This window comes from Triturus cristatus, chromosome 3_2, assembly GCF_964204655.1.
Source record: "Triturus cristatus chromosome 3_2, aTriCri1.1, whole genome shotgun sequence".
NCBI classification, from domain to species: domain Eukaryota; kingdom Metazoa; phylum Chordata; class Amphibia; order Caudata; family Salamandridae; genus Triturus; species Triturus cristatus.
This window is the reverse complement of record NC_140584.1, coordinates 113,165,490-113,184,926: the sequence shown is the minus strand read 5'-3', so window position 1 is coordinate 113,184,926 and position 19,437 is coordinate 113,165,490. Positions and strand designations below refer to the sequence as shown.

Sequence of the window (19,437 nt, the reverse complement as noted above, 5' to 3'; positions counted from 1 at the left end):
CAATAAATCCAATGTGATCCGGTCTGATCATCTGCTGCCTGGTTTGCAGCCTGCTACCCAAACCCTCCAGAGTAGGGCACCCCATCTGCGCCTGGTAGAATTTCTCCCTGGAGGGACCTCCTTCCTGCTGCCAGTGGGCCAGCTCAGGCAGGTCTCGCAGTTTGGCCACTTGGTCCTCTGTAGGTTCCAGGGCATCCCCCTCAAGGTCTGCCTCCTCCTAGACTGTTGGAACTTCTGGGGTGGGTTTCTCGTGCCCCCTGCCCCTCCTCTTCCTGGCACGTTCCTGGGCCACTATTTCAGGCTCCAGGTCCTCTTGATTACCCCTACTGGCTGCCATCGTCTGAGTGGTTACAAGCAGACCCAGCATCTCCAAATACGCCAGGCGTTCCACCTCCTTCCAAGGGGAACTCTCCAGGTCATCGCCAAGCAGACGGTTAACAGGCATGGATGAACTCACAACGACCTTCAGAGGACCTGAGAACCCCCGCCCCCCCACTCAAAGGGAACCTTTGCCACCTTACACAGGCCCTCAGAGTTGTCTGAAGCAACTACTGGGTGAAGTACACTAGGGATGACCTGCTCCTCAGACACCCATTGACACCTGACAGATGTCACACTGGCTCTTGTGTCTCTCAGAGCTCCCACCCTCCTCCCATTGATGGTCACCCACAGCAGGTATGTTTTAGTGTTATCCGGCAGGCAGGTTTCCCGGAACATCCCTCTAGGAGATAAGGGTCATCAGAGCAGGCTCCCCACTCTCACTAGGAACCAACTCCTCCCCCAGCATCACACTAACAAATCCCGGGCGCGCGACACGGGAAACTCCTATTTAGGCCTGGTCACGCTTCTTACAACAATCAGGCAGGACAGGCAATCATTAACCAGCGCTCGACCAGGACACCAGATCACCGCTAATCAGCTTCAATTAACTAGCTAATTAGCACTAGAGACAGAACACGAACACTATAAATAGCACAGATTCACTCCACTCCTTTACCAGCGAAGAGGTGAGGAACATGGACGTAGGTGCAGAGGCAGGAGATTTCCCTCAAACAGTAAGAGTATGAGTGTTATGCAGTGGATGAGTGTGTTTGTCCATAATGGTCGTGTATTCTTGGAATTTTCCATGTTATACCCCATTTTGTTTAAAGTTCACAGCTTTACCCAGGATACTTGGCGACATCAATTGAGTCTCCTGGATTTTTTCCCCTTTTTTCCCTTTTTCTCCTCAAATACAGCGCTTGACCAAAGGGGTCTCTCTCCGTCACCCTCCTATGGGGCTAGTAGGTCCCATTTGATAGGGTAAGCATGGAGGATTTCATTCCCCACTAAATATTAAGTGCACAGATGAATGACACAGTCTGTTGCGCTTATAGCCACTCACTATATTTTGCATGGGTATGTGGCTGACTGGATGATCTTCAAAATACCTGTGAACCTGTTGCTACTTTTTGGATTTCACTCTGTTTTCTTTCCATACAGGCTTAAATTAATTAGCCGCACATCGCTGGAGTGTGATAGTGATCACCCCACTCAGTGGAACCCTGCCAACATAGCACGGTAAGGGTGGAGCCCGATTTAGTAACATAGGTCCTGATGAATGCCACAGACCCTTCTGGGCCAATAGGCAGAAACATGTCGACCACTTACATCACGGTGGTGGGACAATAGAATCCCCAACACACCGATCATTTATTTTAACCACCATACAGATGCCAGTTACATTAAAAATGTTTGACATCTGTAACGGCTTTTTAAACCTCACTCTTTTTTTTGTAAAGGGCCCCCTCTTAGCTTTAGAAGTGCATCCCTGTCATCAGGTGTATGCCCGCCCTCTATCAAACCAAGTTTTTAGAGGGCGAGGACTGGTCAATGATGAAGCATGACACCAGGTGGTGTGTGAGACCAATCTTACTTTTTGTGAGATGCCTGCACTCCCAAAATAACACTGTAGCACTCAGGTCACCATACTGGGAGCGGCTCTTTTTTTGTGTTAAACATTATTGATTGGAGGCTGCCTGCTCCTAGTGCCCTGTGCCTCTAGTTCCCTTCCCTAGGTCTTATCTGGGGTCTTTGTGGTTAAACAAAAAAACGCCTGAGTGGATACGCCTGCCACACTGTGTGCCACTGACACATCAGGGGCCTGAGTGGATCTGGCTGCCGCACTGGGAGGCACTGACACACCAGGGGGCAGATATATGGATGGTGTGGGGGCAGCAGCATTCATTGGCACCACGCCTTGTGGCGGCAATGCCATGGTGGAGGTCAGTAGGGCATGATAGATCCCAGCTACATTTCTATGATGTGCAGCGGTGGCTGCCATCCTTTCCGCCTCCATCTGCACCATGTCCTCCATGAGCCTCTGTATGTGTGCCAGCTCACAGCTGGTATCGTTGGAGCCACTCTGAGTGGACAGCTGTTCTACCCTCCGCGTCATGACTCCAGCGATGTCAGACAGGGCTCGTCGGAGACCATGGGGCAGACATAGTCACCCAAGGATGGCGTCCAGTTTGGCAGCCATGATGCCGAAGCCCACCTGCACATGCTCAGCCATCTCCATCTGGCCTTCCAATACACAGCGTTGGAAGGCCATGTGTTGTTCCTGGAGGTCTTGGGAGGGTGCCAAGGCTGTGGGTGCCTCCTGCTGGGTGATTTGGGTGGTGGGTGCGGTCTCTTCGATGTAGCTGGGCTGCCCTGAGCCTGGAGGTGAGTGGCGGATGAGGTCAATGATGTCTTGGATGGTTTGGGTGTCAATGCTTGTGTTGTCATCCTCGTCATCCATGAAGAGACGCTGGGACTGCTCTGCAGGAGGCGTTGACGGTGCCCCTGCGATGTGAAGGGGAGATGGTGTATTACTATGTGTCCACATGTGTGTAGACGCATGGTACAGGTTGACATTCAGACAGCATGGCATTGTACATTGTGACAGTCCGTAGATCTGGGCGATGACCCATAGTCATTGTGGGTGTGCACCGTGCTGTGCTTGATTGTGCATGTGTGCCATTGTGCCCATCTCCACCTGTCCCCCCAGTACCTTGTGGTCACTCACCCTGTTGCGGTTGTGTTGTGTCCTGTCGAGCTGTGTCCGGTCCCCCGACTCCAGCCACAGTCTCCATGCTGATGACTGTCGATACCAGCTCCTCCATGTCATCCAGCTCCAGCTGTGGCGCTGGGCCCCCACCTCCAGTCTGCATTCCTGCCTTCTGGTTGGCGGAGAGTTTCTCCTTGGTCCTCCGCATGATGTCATTCCATCGCCTCTTGACCGCGTCCATTGTCCGCTTGTGCTCTCTGACGGCATTCACCTTGTCGGCGATGTCCCGCCATATTGCAGTTTTGGTGCCCAGTGACACATTGGAGGTGACAAAGAGATGTTGATGGTGTTCCATCACCTCCGTCACTATGATCCTGTTCGCCTGCGGACTGAACTTCGTCTTCCTCGTCTTTTTGTCCTTGCCCTTCCCTGTCCCTGTGGTCCTAGGCTGGTCGTCCGGGGGGCTTGTGGGGTTGCGCTCGTCCTCTGTGCCTCCTCCAGCTGCCTCCATGGTGTTTGGGTGTAGGTCAGTTTGTGTGTGGGTGTTTTTTCTGCTTTTATGAGGATTTTTCCCACCTGCCAGGTGTGTATTGCAGGCCTGGCGCTGCTTATTGCTGATTTCCTCATCGCGCTTTGGCCCATCGCAGGTTTTTTAGGTCTCGCCTGAGCCAGCGCATGCGTTGCTCGGAGAGACATTTAGTAGGGGCTTTAAGAAGTGCTACCACAAGCTGCTTTGGCTGGCCTAGCGCTTCCCTTCACGCGCGCATGCACGCGCCCAACCGCCAGCTTTATCTGTCTTTCCTCTCACTTGATTGCTTTCTCAACGCTCCTCCGCACCTCCCCTTCCCCGCCGCGTCACGCTGCTTTCACTTTCGCGCGCGGCCAATGCTTGTCTCAATTGCAGTTAATCTGCGCTAAAGTATTAATGCTCTCGTAACTGTTTAAACAAACTAATAGAGCATGACGCAAAAGTGGATTTTATCAACAGAAAAATTATTTTATGTTTTCCAAACAATGGCTGCAAAACTGTCTATAATCAATAAAATAGTAATGTCTGTACATGCTAAATCTGGTACATGAGCTGGTTTTAGGCTAAAAACCGGAAGAGAAATGTCATCTTAATGCGTTAAAAAAGTTTCTCCTGCATTCATTTTATGTGAGATCTTTAGGATTCACCAAAGGTCCTATCACAACTGCCAAACCTGAGGTCGCTTCTATATACTTTCACTTTCTTGCACCAGCAGGCGGATACGGGTGTGCATGTGCACTACTGTATCCATGGAGCTGGGAGCCGCACAAACACGAGGAGGATCCTGTGCGAAAACCCTCGGGCTCCATTTACAAACTCATTTTGGAACGGATTAGGTACCCCACAAGCTGCAGTGTAACAATTCACCAGATTGTATTTTTGTTAATCAGCCACGATGCTTTGTCTGAACGCCTCGGTTCTACTGTACGTTTTCTATTCCCTGATTACTAAGTGCGTGCTTTTCTTGGCTACACTGGGAAAAGTATTCACGTTATTTTTGGAACATTTACTACCGGTGATTCATTTTATTTATGACATCGCCCTGATTGAGCGCTTAGCATTTCACATCTTGAGATTTGTGCTATACACCACTCACCGGCTACCTCCTTACCCCCCCCCCCGCACTTTCAGCAGTAGCAGCAACACAGGAGCCATGTTTAATATTTCCACAGGCACCCGCTTGACTTGCTGACCTTGCCAATGCTTGTTCTGTTTGCGGGCATTTGGATGGAGCGGCAAAATATATCCCTAGTGCACAAAAATTGTGTTGTGTCGCACGAATGCCCACACAAACATTAGTAAACCCACCTCACTTTGTGTTGTTATTTTTTCTACTTTTGTGAATAGCAGGTGGGTGATTTATTTTTGAAAGCGCGTTAAAGTTATGCTTTAGTATGCTGCCATTATCATTGTAAAAACAATGTGCAATCTATTTTATTGAAAAGCTGCTAATTTAAACGATACCAACTTTTAAATTGAAGAAACAAATTACATTTTCTTAGCAGGACGAGAGAAGAGGACACCACATTTTATTTGTGAATATCATATTAATAAAAATAACAAAACAATGCTCTTGAGGGCCATTGCTATCTGTGACTATTGTTAAACTTATCAGGTGTACTGTGTTATCGTTACTTTTTTAAATTGTGTATTCAGATATGGAAAGGTAGAGGTACCAGTTAACATTAAAAAAAAATCTAATTTAAAAGGAGGTGGACATCAGTCTGGCTATTATTTAGTACTGGAGACGTACTTTCATAGTATCCAAAAACTGACATTAACATTTTCTCTTCCGTGCTCAAACGTCTTTCACAGTGTATTATAATTTGTAATGAAAACATTAACTTTCACCATACTACAAATGTTTCCAGGAACTTATGCAAAAATTGAGCCTCTGGGAAAATTAACAAAGGCTGCTAGATTTTAATAACTAAAACATATTACTTACTTGCTTGTAAAAATGTTTCTACAGAGATTTATCTCTGTAAAAATTAGGCAAAAGGGGCCAGGTTTATAATTCACATGCAATGAGGCAACTAGTATGACACAAGGTAAAAAGAGATTGTAAACTAGATTCACTAAGATATACTTATAATTATAATAATTTGTGTTTTCATACAGCACTCGCTACTACACTTTCTGTTCTTTTGGAATTATGAAAATAAGAGGTGTCATTAGCAACCGAATGTCAATCTATGTTCAAGCATGTTGTTAGCAGTATTATGTTTTTTACCTCACATCTGCTACTGGTATGACATCGCAGTGATTTCACAAGGCAGGTTAACTTTCCAAACAGGTCCTCCCCAAACCATGGTAATGCACTTTCAATCCAGTACATTTCATGCTAACAGTTCATAACACCAGCTACATAACTGTAGGGTGGCTGCAGGGGAGTAGCATGGTTTGTAAGATCGGGGGGAGGGGGGGTGATCAGATTTCCCAACAATGACACTGGCATATAATAAAATGCATTACAAGACAAGCAGAGTGCAAGAGAGGGGCTAAAAGAGCAGCATATTTAGTTACTGTGGTATGCAGCGTCACTTCTTAGGAAATCTGGCCATGATGTCTATTGTTATTTAACTCAACAAAGTCATGTTATTGGGGGGGGAGTTGGACTGTTCGGCACCTTATGCCTCCTAGGGCATCATGACTTTAATTTGTGGTTGTTCGGTGTGAAACTGAGACCTGCAACATTCTTCTCTACCTCTCGGTACGCTTGCATTCCTCAACGCCGCCGTACCTCCGGGTTGACGGCACAGGGCTGTGTGATCCGACATAATTGCAAATGTGTCCTCCGCTGCCGGCCCGCAGAGTTGTAGGCTCTCTGCTGTGTACCGTAAAGTTTAAATAAAGGTCTTTAAAAAAAAAAAAAACAAAGTCATGTTATTGACCTCAAAAAGATAAAAAGATAAAAGGCTGCGTGAAGCTGCCGGAATTTGAACCTGTGACAATGTGGTGGATGCAATAATACACTAGGCCTCCAGACCTTGTCCTATACTTGTCGCAAATAAACTTTATTCAGTGAACCTCCCTCCCTGTGTTCATTTGGTCCACGGTTCACCCACAGACCTTGTGTTGTTGGGTTGTAAAGGTTTGGTGAAATCATAACAAGCTTGTGTAAGCACCTTAGGGATGAGTATGAGTTTGTTCCACCTATGAAGTAAAGGTGGTGTGAATTTAGCCTGTTATGTGTGTGACAGCTCCTCTGTCTTGTTAGCAACCAAGGCTCATGCTGCTCACAATTATCTGCACAGGCAACTAAAGAAGCAGCCCTAGGCAGGCTGCAGTGGGGCACAGCCATTGCTCACTTCAGCTCTTTAAGCATATGTTCAATAACTCTGTAGCCTCTTCTTTCACTAATAAAGGCACCCAGAGGCGTGGCTAGCACAAGTCAGCATGTGATTTGTGGAGATAGATGGCCGTACAGGGTTCCCTCATCCTAGAAATGAAGTCATGAATGGTGCGAGTAGGAGACATATTTTAACCATCGGTGCCTGATTAGAAGACAGACACGCATATTTACGTCAATATTGGATTGTGATAAACTATCATATGTGGTACAATTTTCTTATTACAGACGAGTTCTGACATTAAAGTAAACACATCTATAGCGAGATAGTGTTCTCCATCTTAATGCAAGATGCATACAGCATACATCTATTTTGGATTCAAATACAAGTCAAAGAAGCAAAGTGGGTGTTAGAGTTCTCCAAGCTCCTACATTGCATATGAAAAGAAGCATTTGCAATGCAATAGGACTCACATTTGCGAGAGTTTGAGATATTGGCATTGTAAACGACAATGCCTTTTATTTATGTGTTTTGAAAACCTGCAAGCAGTGCGTAAACACCCACTTTGAACTTATAGTCATTGTTTATGAGAAGCAAGGATGTCAGTAACTGCACCTCATTTACTGTCAGCCTTGCTTCTCGTACGCAACGACTATAAGTACAAAGTGCGTGTTTACACACCGCTTGCACGTTTCAAAACACATAAATAAGAGGCATTGTCATTTACAATGCCAATAGCTCAAACTCTGGAAAATGCGAGACCTATTACATTGCAAATGCTTGTTGGTGTTGTGGTTTGTGTTTTTATGTCCATCGAGGTGGTTTTATCGCAGACATTGTCCGCAGTTTCGGCAGACTATCGCATGCTACTGCCTTGTTGTGAATCCCACATTGTCACAGGGTTATTTTCCCGCGATGGGCTGCGATATTGAAAGTTGTGTTACGCTACTCTTGAGGTAGTTATCTCAGGTTCTTGTGACTATACCTCTAACTGCATTGTTTAGCCCACTGCACATGCCTTGTGTGGGACTTACAAGTGTTCTTTTTAGATCTTGCATGCAACAGCAGTTACGCTGCTAGGGCATGCACTCACGTTTGCAAGAGATATTTTATACAGTAAGGGGCTTGCAGCCAGCCATTGCTTACCATTTGTTTGCATCATTGTCCCTTACATTTCAACCTAGTTTTGATCCACTGTGCATCAAAATAACTTTTTTTAAATCATTGTTGCTTTTTTCTCCCCTGTCGGTACTTGCCCGCCCCTTCCACCTCCTCCTGTGTTGCTGCATGCCCAGCACCACCTCCCCCTGCATCTCAGTTATTTTGTGTTTTTTTGGGGAGTGCTGTTCTTCCAGTTTCAGTGGAACAAGAACATGAGGCATTGCAGCCATTCACAGAGTACTATGATATAGCACTCCACAAGCACGTTCCTTCTTTAAATCTTCTCCAGGCAAAAGCACGAACATCTGAACAAAGGCATGAGAGGTGCTCAGAAAATTCAGCTGGCAACGTGCTGCAAGCAAAACAAATGAGCATGTTGCTTTAAACTACGAAAGTACACTGTAGTAGCCCACCTTTCTGATGGACACGACTCACCAGGACGCGCATTTGTTTTTCTTTTCCACTTTGATGTGAACACACAATGCGGGTCCAAGAATTGGATTCTTCATGGAATATATAAAAAAAAAGTATAAGTGCTTAGGACAATAGGAAAGAGTTCAAGGGAAGGCGTGCCAGCATTCCCAAAGTAAATACTTACCCTTGCTCTAGTATCTTTTTTCAAAGGAATGATGCTTATTTCCTGCAGTACTTGCTATACATAAACAAATATTTATTTGGTTAACTGCGTGCAGCTTTTGAGAGAATTTCTTAGAAAATGTACATACATTGGCTTCTTTTTGAGAAATCATTGCAATTCTAAAGAAAGTGATTATTCTGAGTTTACCTTTACTAGTAATCATGGGCTGTCTACAATAGTAACACTTATCAGGCCACTTTCTTAGTAACTGTGATAGTTTCACATTAGCTTTACCATCCTGCTCTCCACCCGCCATCCCATTCACCGTCCGCCCAACTGACAACGCCAATAGCTTGCCCAAAGGTGAGACATATCGCTTTGCCAATGCTTGCTTAATTTAAGGTGTGCGAAAGTTGCACAGATTTTCTATTGAGAGCTTCTCCTAATTCTTGCAGATACTATAATTTAAACAGATACAGGTGCATTATTTTTTATATTCCAGTTTTCAAATTAAAATCAGAACTTTTTCATCCCTTATAAGATTTTCTGAGAAAAACATAGATTGACATCATTCATCCAGTCTCAGAATTGGGAGACAAGAAAAGGTTACATCGAATTTCAACACAAACTAACACTGTTAATGTAATATAACATGTTAATAAGAGCCACCTAAAGAGAGTATACATTTTGATTGTAAGCATAGAAAGAGAAAAGTTACTCCCTGCTGAAGAAGTAAAGGCGGTTTGGTGAATCTTCCTAGAACTTCACTGAGGAGAGTCTAAAGACAGGCGGAAGCAGAGCTAATCTGGGCCTTCCTCCACTGTATTTCCTTGCTGCTGTTGGGGTAATGACAAGGATATTAATTAGGGTGCGTGGCATTTGGTCTCCAGCCATTAACTATAAAAAAATAAGTGAAGATGAACGTAAAGCTCAGGCCGGAAAAAACCCAACATAGAAAACTCTGTACTAAGACTCAAAAGCTTGCGTGGACTACTTCAGTCTCGGAGAGAAAATATGGAAAAAGAAAGGCCATACCATTTAACCAATGGAGCAAGTCTGATTGAAGAGTAAAATGTAGGAAACTTAACGAAACACAATTACCGAAGTTTGGGGTGGGTTTCAGGGGACCGTCTCGAACCTAGTCTGCAACAATTTCCTAGAAACACTTGCGGATACTTTGAACTTCTTGAGCTTTTGCGTGCCGTTTGTGTTTGTAACCAATGTTCAGATGTGCTTACCGGGCAAATTCCAGTTCTGGTGAGATTATCCAGGCTCCACTGGAATGACAGTTGTGAAGTGCACCTTTTCATGTCTACATCTGTGAGCGAGCAGAAGATTATGTAAAGTCCATCAAATCCTGCACACAGACATTCCTGAATAAAGAATCATTTTGAAATCGGAGAATTTAATTTGACCGCAGCAGGGGATTACTGCTGCTTCACTGCACATTGTTTCATCCAAATGTATATACAATTATGTCAGAATGTATTTCCAATGTCATGGTACTATTTAGGTGAGTCATTTGTTGCGTTGTGTGTGAGAAAGTGTTACGGAGTGGCCTATTTAGGGTTATGACGTGATGAGCGTAATATCACGAAATAACAAAAGATGCACCAAAAATATTTGACTTTCTTCAGTTTAGAAGTTTTCATTGCGCCCAAAAAATACAGCTATTGCACAAAACAAAATAAGCTGTTTAAAAATGACTAGCGAACGGTACACCGACGTGGCATTATTCCAAAATAGTCCCATATTTTTAAGTTGAGAAAAAAAATGCTGAGGTTATAATGTTGAAATAGAAAGTCATGACTGCCTTAATCATCTATGTAAAATAGAAAAATATGTAATAATAAAGCCACAAATAAGTTAGTGTATTTTAGATTTGAAATCTTTTCCATTTTACAGGCATATCTCCTGCACCCCTAAATGGTTGTCCGTTCACTCGTGTCATTTCCTAGGTCGGCTGCTCTGCTGCTCTCCATGCTTACGACTCCTTCACCCACTTGTGTCTACACTCACTTGTCCTTGCATTTATGGTGGCTTCTTCCCCTGTCTGGGCATACATGCATGTAGATGCACCAAAATTCCAGGGTAGCGGATGTGACAAAACACACTCTTTGACATTAATAACATCACTGGGTGTGGTATCATACGGCCCTTTACCATGAATTTTCCTGGGAAGTGTGGCACAAAACCATAACCCTGATGACATCACAGTGATTACCATCGCAAAAGTTCCATAGAAACTGGATGAATAATGTAGCAACACAACATAGAAGAATGTCTATTTTAGATGCCATCTACAGTAGGGTCCTGACACGATATGCATGGGAAATGATGTGTTTGTTTTGAGACAGTATAGTGACAGAAAACACAGAACAGCACTGGGAACCTAAATTATTTATACCACCAACTGTCATGACTTAATAGTTCCTCTAGTGTATACCACAAAAAGGAATGTATAGATTAATCTTAGGGAGAGGGGAAAAAAGACAGCAAACACAATAGTAGTTGTGTCCTCATATAATAATTGATATAGGCCATATGTATATAACATGAACTATGTTATTAGTTTTAATTATTCCTTATTTTCAATATGTTTTGATTCATGCTCATTTGCGAGCTCTATCACTCAAGCGAAACACAGAGGTGAAGGTTTTCTTCAAACATATTTTGCTTGTGCTCCAAAAAATGAAACATGGCACTAGCTTTTTTAAAAAGCATTGGCAAAGCCAATAGGTTGTGCCTACGTGAGAGCTATTGGCTATGTCAATGTGTTTTAGCCATTATGTATGCCAGTGTAGCTGCTGTTCAGCGTGACTAAACATTAGTGGAGTGTAGTGGGGTGGGGTGGATTGGGGTAGATTGGGGTAGAGTGGATTGGGGTAGGTTGGCATAGAGCGGAGCTAGAGTGGGGTAGTATAGAGTGGGATGGATTGGGGTGGATTGGAGTGGGGGAGTTGGATAGATAAGCATAGTAGACTGAGGTGGGGTAGATTGAATTGAGGTAGTTTAGGGTGGAGTGGGGTAGATTGGAGTGGAGTAGATTGGTGTAGATTGGAATGTGGCAAATGGATGGGGTAGGTTGGAGTAGGGTAGATTGGAGTGAGGTGGGGTGAAGTGGGTTAGATTGGGCTATAATGGGGTAGACTTGGGTAGCATGTGGTAGATTGGAGTGAAGTGGAGTGTGGTAGATTGGTTAGAGTGGAATGGAGTGTGGGAGATTAGTGTAGTGAGGTAGTTTGGTTGGATTAGAGTGGAGTAGATTGGAACAGGGTAGGTTGGGGTAGATAGGAGTGGAATTGGGAAGAGTAGAGTTGGATAGATTGGAGTGGATTGAGATAGATTGGGAAAGAGTGGAGGGTAATATAGCGGGGTAGATTAGGTGGATTGAAGTGGGATAGATTCAGTGGATTAGAGTAGGGTAGATTGGATTGGATTGGAGTGGGGTAGATTGAAGAGGGATGATTGGAGTGGGGTCGATTGGTGTGGAGTGGGGCAGATTGAAGTGGGGTGGGGTACATGGCAGTGGGGTGGGGAGGAGTGGGGCAGAATGTGGAGACTGGAGTGGAATGGAGTAGATTTGAGTGGATTAGATAGGGCTACATTGGGGTGGGGTAGACTGGTGTGTGGTGGATTGGGATGAAGTGGGTTGGATTGGAGTGGAGTGGAATGGGGTAGATTAGATGGAGCAGAGTATGATAGATTGGAGCGGAGTGGGGTCGATTGTGGTAGATTCAAGTGAAGTGGAGTTGGGTTGATTTGGATAGAGTGGAGTGTGGTAGAGTGGAGTAAGGTAGATTAGAAGATTAGAGTGGAGTGGGGTAGATTAGGAGGATTGGAGTGTGGTATATATTATGGTAGACTGGAGTGAGGTAGATTGAAGTGGGGTATATTGTGGTAGATTGGAGTGGGATAGATTGTTGTTGAATTGGGCCAATTAGAATTTAGAGGAGTTGGTTAGATTGCAGTGGATTTTGGAGTGGAGTAAATTAGAATGGAGTTGGGTAAATTGGACTGGGTTGGATTGGAGTGGAGTAGACTGGAGTGGTGTTGGCAGATTAGAGTGGAGTGGGTTGGATTGGGGTAGACTGGAGTGAATTGGAGGTTGTGCGGGGTAGCCTGGGGTAGATTGGAGCAGAGTGGGGGTAGATTTGAGTGGAGTGCAGTATATTAGGGTGGAGTGGGGTGGATTGGAATAGGTGGGGTTGATTGGGTTAGATTGAGTGGAGTGGAGTGGGGAGATTGGGCTAGCGTGGAAGGAAGTGGGGTAGATTGTAGTGGAGTGGGGTAGATTAGATTGTACTGGAGTGGATTGGGGTAGATTTAAGTGGAGTAGATTGGAGTGGGATAGATTGGGTGTATTGAAGTATGGTATAGAATGAAGTGGAGTATATTGTAGCAAAATTGAGTGAAGAGGGGTAGATTGGGGTACATTGGTGTGGAGTGGGATGATTTGGAGTAGAGTGGGGTACATTGGAGTACATCGAGTGAAGTGGGATAAGTGGTGTGGAGCAGAGTGAAGGGGCATAGAGTGGAGTGGGGGGGGTGTTTGGCCGTGGAGTGAGTGACGGAGATTGGACTGGAATGGAGTTGAGTGGCGTAGTGTCTCATAAAGTGTCTCAGAGTGTAGGGGCGTACAGTTGAGTGGCATGTCGTAAAGCATAATGTAGTGTCTTATAATGAAGTGTTGTGGCATAGAGTGGAGTGGCATAGTGTGGAGTGTATATGTGGTTGTAGCACACTGCCATTACAGACAATACATTTTCAAATAAAATGACGATTACATTTGCACGGAAATAGGGTTTTACTGTACACAAACGGTTATGTGTGCAAATGTTATCACCTGGTGTTTTGATGTATTGTGATCGTATTCAAATATTTGTTTCTACCACAATTCAGAATTACAAAAAAAGTGCTTAATTTGAACTAATTCTAATATATTCTGAAACATCAGCACAGTTCTTTTTTTGTGTGTGCTAGAAAAAGAAATCCTACACCCTCTCCTATAATATGGGTATTTAGCATGAATGGCACATACATTCTTTCACTTTGAAGTTAGAGAAATAAAAGTAATGCCAAGCTTCCTCAGAAGAGCGAGCTAGAAATTTGACCTCTGTCTTTGAATACACAGCAAAAGTGACAAGATCAGAACAAGATTAAAAGGCCTGTGTACAGAAAGCGAGTTTGTAGAAGAATACAGTAAACAAGGTTTGGGAAACGGGAGGGACACACTTAAGCTGGACAGCCTAAAGGAAATAAAGCTAGCAAATAGAAAGCCAGAAACTGTGAGTTACAAACCACAAAGCCCATGGTAAAGAGTGGGATGAATGCATTCCTAGATCAGCTTTCTGAATGTCCTCAACATTTCTTTAGCAAGCTTTCTGGTAGGCTTCGACCTAAAAAGTGTTTTTTTTTCATTCATTTTATATTTAATCAGAAAAGTGTGCATTACACTGCTGTATTTATCTTTATTTAAAATCTGCTTATTGTGCATTTGTACAACAATGAAGGATCTACATCAGGAGAAAGGAAATGGATGACTGCTAATATGACTTACATTTATAATAACATTAATTGCACCATAACAGATTAGCTTAATAGGCGGGAATTAAACTTTGTCTTGCACAGCATTTATCACCTGTAGGAAAGTGCCTCTTTTAGACATGGATAGACCCCATTTTTTGCCTGATTTAATTTCAAACTGTAAGCTAATCAGGCTCCTTGTGCCAAATCTTTTTTTCCAAAACTGTACCACGATTGAAACCACATCAGTCACCTCTATGAGTACCTAGAAAATGGTACCCCTGGTACCTAGGGCATGGGTACTGAAGAGGGTCCTTTAGGGCTGCAGCATGAATTGTGCCACCCTAAGGACCCCTCACCAAAATCATGCACTCTGCCATTGTAGGCTGCATGGCTTGGTGCAGAGAAAACTGAAGAGGCTTGGTGCACTATATCCCATGTGAGGACATAGCTGCATGAGCTGATATGACCCTGGAATATCAGTCCATTCTTGAATATTATAAGTGCACGGGGAAGCCATAGAGAGTGCGTGGTCTGGATACTTGTCATTAAGAGTTTCCTAGCTCCATGATGGCTGCGGTTCACTGATAGAATATCGATGTAAAAATTATAGAAGTAAAAAATATTAATGAAAAAATATAGAAGTAAAAAAATATGAACTTCCTATACTTAAACAGGTAAGTACAAAAATATCGGGGGAAAAATATCGATGGAAAAATATAGCTTTACAAAATATCAATTTTATATATATACATGCATAAAATAAAAGAGTAAATATTAAATATGTTAAATAATAAAATTAATCTAAAAAATAATGTAGATTAAATATACATTAAAAAAATAAACTTTGAAAAAGTTAACACACACATATTAATTAATATATATATTTATTTTAAAACAATTAATAAACTATTAATTTATTTTATCATTTTAAAATTACATACACATTAACATATATATAAATATATGTAACAATAACAAAAAATCTAATACAAAAAAGTCTAATATAAATTTAAACATTTAACTATTTAAAAATCTTCAAACTTCAATTTTCCACTCCAGTCATTGCAACAGTAGGCAAAGTGTTGGACAGTGGAGTGGTAAAAATTACTATTCCCACTCCAGTTAGTGTCACAGTAGAGAAAGTGTTGGATAGCGGAGGGTTAAAAATTACTATTCCCACTCCAGTGAGTATAACAGTAGGGAACGTCTTGGATAGCGGAGGGGTAAAATTACTATCCCCACTCCAGTGAGTGCCACAGCAGGGAAAGTGTTGGCTAGCGGAGGGGTAACAATTACTATTCCCAATCCAGTGAGTGCAACAGTAGGTAAAGTATTGAATAGTGGAGGGGTAAAAATGACTAATCCCACTCTAGTGAGTGAAACAGTAGGGAAAGTGTTGGATAGCGGAGGGGTAACAATGACTATTCCCACTCCAGTGAGTGCAACAGTAGGGAAATTGTTTGATAGTGGAGGGGTAAAATTACTATTCCCACTTCAGTGAGTGCAACAGTAAGGAAAGTGTTGAAAAGCGGATGGATAAAAATTACTATTCCCACTCCAGTGAGTGCAACAGTAGGTAAATGGTTTGATAGCAGAGGGGTAAAAATTACTATTCCCAGTCATGTGAGTGCAACAGTAGGAAAAGTGTTGAATAGCGGAGGGGTAAAAATTACTATTCCCACTCCAGTGAGTGCAACAGTAGGGAAAGTGTTGGATAGCGGAGGGGTAAAAATTACTATTCCCACTCCAGTGAGTGTAACGGTAGGGAAAGTGTTGGATAGCTAAGGGGTAAAAATTACTATTTCCACACCAGTCAGTGCAACAGTAGGGAAAGTATTGGATAGCGGAGGGGTAAAAATTACTATTCCCACTCCAGTGAGTGCATCAGTAGGGAAAGTGTTGGATAGCGGCGGGATAAAATGTACTATTCCCACTCCAATCAGTGCAACAGTAGGGAAAGTGTTGGATTGCGGAGGGGTCAGCAGCAGGAGGGCAGAATCGTGTCTCTGGTCGGCAGCAGCCATAGTTTGCTGTCCGGGTCTAGAAGACTGGTAGCAGGAGGACTGAGGGCCTCCCGGAGTAGCTTTACAGTGCATGGAATCATACCTTTCACACCATTTTTGTGGGGGTATGATTCCAACATGTTTGATACCAAACACGACAGGGTTCGTCACAGCCAGGTTAGAGATACCCATCGCGTAATGACGCATGGCCACTCTGTGTATCATAATGGCTGAAGCACTTACAACCCGGTAGAATAGACTCCGTGGGTTGTAGGAGTGTCCTGCTCATGCAGGGGCACCCTCACACTAATAACCTCGCACCCTGCCTTCAGGAATTGAAAGGCCTGCCTTAGGGGTGACTTATAGGTTTTAAGTGCAGTGGCCTCAAATATAAAAAAACTTATATCTGCCATAAGTGGTGCTAGCACCAGCTTACACAGGCTGCAATGGCAGGCCTGTAGTCACAATATGAGTGGTCTCTCATGGGTGGCATAATACATGCTTCAGCCCATGGGAGATCCCGGTGTACCTAGTCCCTAGGTACCTTAGTACCATATACTAGGGACTTATAAGGTTTCACCAGTAAACAATCTGGAGTGTACCTTAGTACTCATCATGTCCACTTTAGGGAAGAAGCACAGATAATGGGGTCCTTATTAGCAGGTTCCCAGTCAGACTAGTCAGTAAAACATAATTACACCAGCAAAAAGTGGGTGTGACAATGTAAGCAGATCGTAGTTTCCTACAGGCTCTTTCCTCTCAAGGTCCATGTTATCTTCACGCGATGGCCAAACCTCCATCCAGAAACCTGAGATTGGCCGAAATGAAACAGGCTTTAATTCCAAAATGTTAGAGTCAGAATTGGAGGCAGCTTGTTTAGCTACCTCAAACCAAAAATAGGGAACTCTCATGCAGGGTTCATCTGAGACTCTTTTCAGGAAAAATATGAAAACCTGGTGTTTTGGGTCTGATTGAGAACCGATTCAGCATGGTGGGCAGTCTCTTTTTTGGGAGTCAGAATCCTAGTGCTGGGACACTTTGCAAGAAGTAGCTATACATTTTATAAGTATTATTATTGGTATTATTAATAATCATAATGGTGGGAGTACAGGGCATCTTCTGTAAGGACTTCAGAGTCTGTTTTCCTGCCTGCATAAATAAGGTCCATTATTTAGTTCAGTGCACAATGGGTTGATGTATCTCCTGCATGCTGAATACTGACTGTGCATGTGCTAATCATCTATCTCTGTTTTTTCCCAGTTTTGAAGAACATTATAACCAGAGACCAGAAGAAGTTGTTCTTTACGGACAAGAAAGGATTGGAGTGCATCTCGCCCCTCTTTCAGAGTGTGGAGGAGACCCCAGAGCCCATCCCTACAAAGATTACCGGGGATGTCCCAAAGTGGATCAATGGAAGTCTGCTCCGAAATGGGCCGGGAAAGTTTGAGTTTGGAAATGACAAGTAGGCATTTTGTTTCCAAACCACCACAAATGTTATAGTTGTTAATTTGAGGAGAAAATGCAAGAAGAATAGTTACTTTTGTTGAGGCTCTGTATCACATACATTAAAGGGAACAATGGAAGTTCCCACTCATGATCGAAGTTATTGCGCCAAATGATTGATTTATTCAGACCTACGACTGTCAAGTTGTACAAAAGGATACACACTTTTATGGAAAGGTTTAGAATAGAGCATACTGTCAGCTAAATCACATTTGGGGCCATCTTTATGAGTGGCTTGCAAAATGGCCTGTACATTTCCCATTCCTGGTGTTACGGTTCCAGAGGTAGTGGTAACCCCGGCAGTGGTGAAAATCCTTCCTTTTATGAGTTGGACTCTGAAAGTCCCCAGAGAAATAATGAATTACTGGGGGAATCAGTAATCCTGAATGTGACTCCACCAGTAATTTGGTTGTTCTCAGTAGCAATAATCTCGACGCTAAAAACAAATAATGACGATGAGGCTGGTAGCTGCTTTCACTGGCCTCATCACATTTAATGGGCCACTCTTAATGTGAGCCAAAGTATGTTGCTTTTATAACATCTAAATGATTATAAATTGAGAGAAGAAGTAACTACAATTATCCGCGTACAATCTCCTAACGTACTGCCCACCAGCAATGAGCTCCTGACAAACTTGTTATCCATGTGCCTCAAGATTCTCATTGTTCAAGTATTTCTGTTATATTTCCTTAATTTGTAAATAAAGCAAAACCAAAGGGGATGATGGAAGGAGTGGTGAACATTGCAAGCACTCACCCTCAGTCAACTGATCTGGGTTTAATCCATCATCATTCTTTAGCTCACTCCGCCACCCCAGTTCAGACATGGCCATATGCAAATCAGTCTGACCCTGTGCCTCATGGGAACAGGCCAGCCCGAACTGCCAAGCCATGTCTTCCCAGGACCGGAAACAAGCATCCTGGGTCTGGTTTCTGGCTAATCAGCCATCATCAGCCAGGCTAGCTTGAATCCAGTGGCAAAGTGAGCAAGGGACCCACGTCTGGGCATACCCTGCCAACTTAGGGTGAACAAAGCAAAACCAAAGGGGATGATGGACGGAGTGGTGAACATTGAAAGCACTCACCCCCAGTCAACTGATCTGTGTTTTATCCATCATCATTCTTTAGCTCACTCCACCAGTCCAGTTCAGACATGGCCATATGCAAATCAGTCTGACCATGTGCCTCATGGGAACAGACCAGCCCGAACTGCCAAGTCATGTCTTCCCTGGACCGGAAACAAGCATCCTGGGACCGGTTTCAGGCTAATCAGCCGTCATCAGCCAGGCTAGTTTGAATCCAGTGGCAAAGTGAGCAAGGGACCCATGTCTGGGCATACCCTGCCAACTTAGGGCGAACATAGCAAAACCAAAGGGGATGATGGACGGAGTGGTGAACATTGCAAGCACTCACCCTCAGTCAACTGATCTGGGTTTAATCCATCATTATTCTTTAGCTCACTCCGCCACCCCAGTTCAGACATGGACATATGCAAATCAGTCTGACCCTGTGCCTCATGGGAACAGTCCAGCCTGAACTGCCAAGCCATGTCTTCCCTGGACCAGAAACAAGCATCCTGGGACCGGTTTCTGGCTAATCAGCCATCATCAGCCAGGCTAGCTTGAATCCAGTGGCAAAGTAAGCAAGGGACCCATGCCTGGGCATACCCTGCCAACTTAGGGTGAACAAAGCAAAACCAAAGGGGATGATGGACGGAGTGGTGAACATTGCAAGCACTCACCCCCAGTCAACTGATCTGGGTTTAATCCATCATCATTCTTTAGCTTACTCCGCCACCCCAGTTCAGACATG

The 19,437-nt window shown here is 43.8% G+C and overlaps 1 protein-coding gene across 3 annotated transcripts in view; it reads left to right on the top strand.

The window, feature by feature from the left end:
• The window catches only part of LOC146856881 (carotenoid-cleaving dioxygenase, mitochondrial-like), a 529,204-nt gene that overhangs the window by 200,372 nt on the left and 309,395 nt on the right, over positions 1-19,437 (top strand). For all 3 annotated transcript variants that reach the window (XM_085647341.1, XM_085647340.1, XM_085647338.1), the window contains exon 2: positions 17,384-17,585. In XM_085647341.1, coding sequence (XP_085503467.1) covers positions 17,384-17,585 — 202 coding nt within the window. The remainder of the gene's footprint in view (positions 1-17,383; positions 17,586-19,437) is intronic.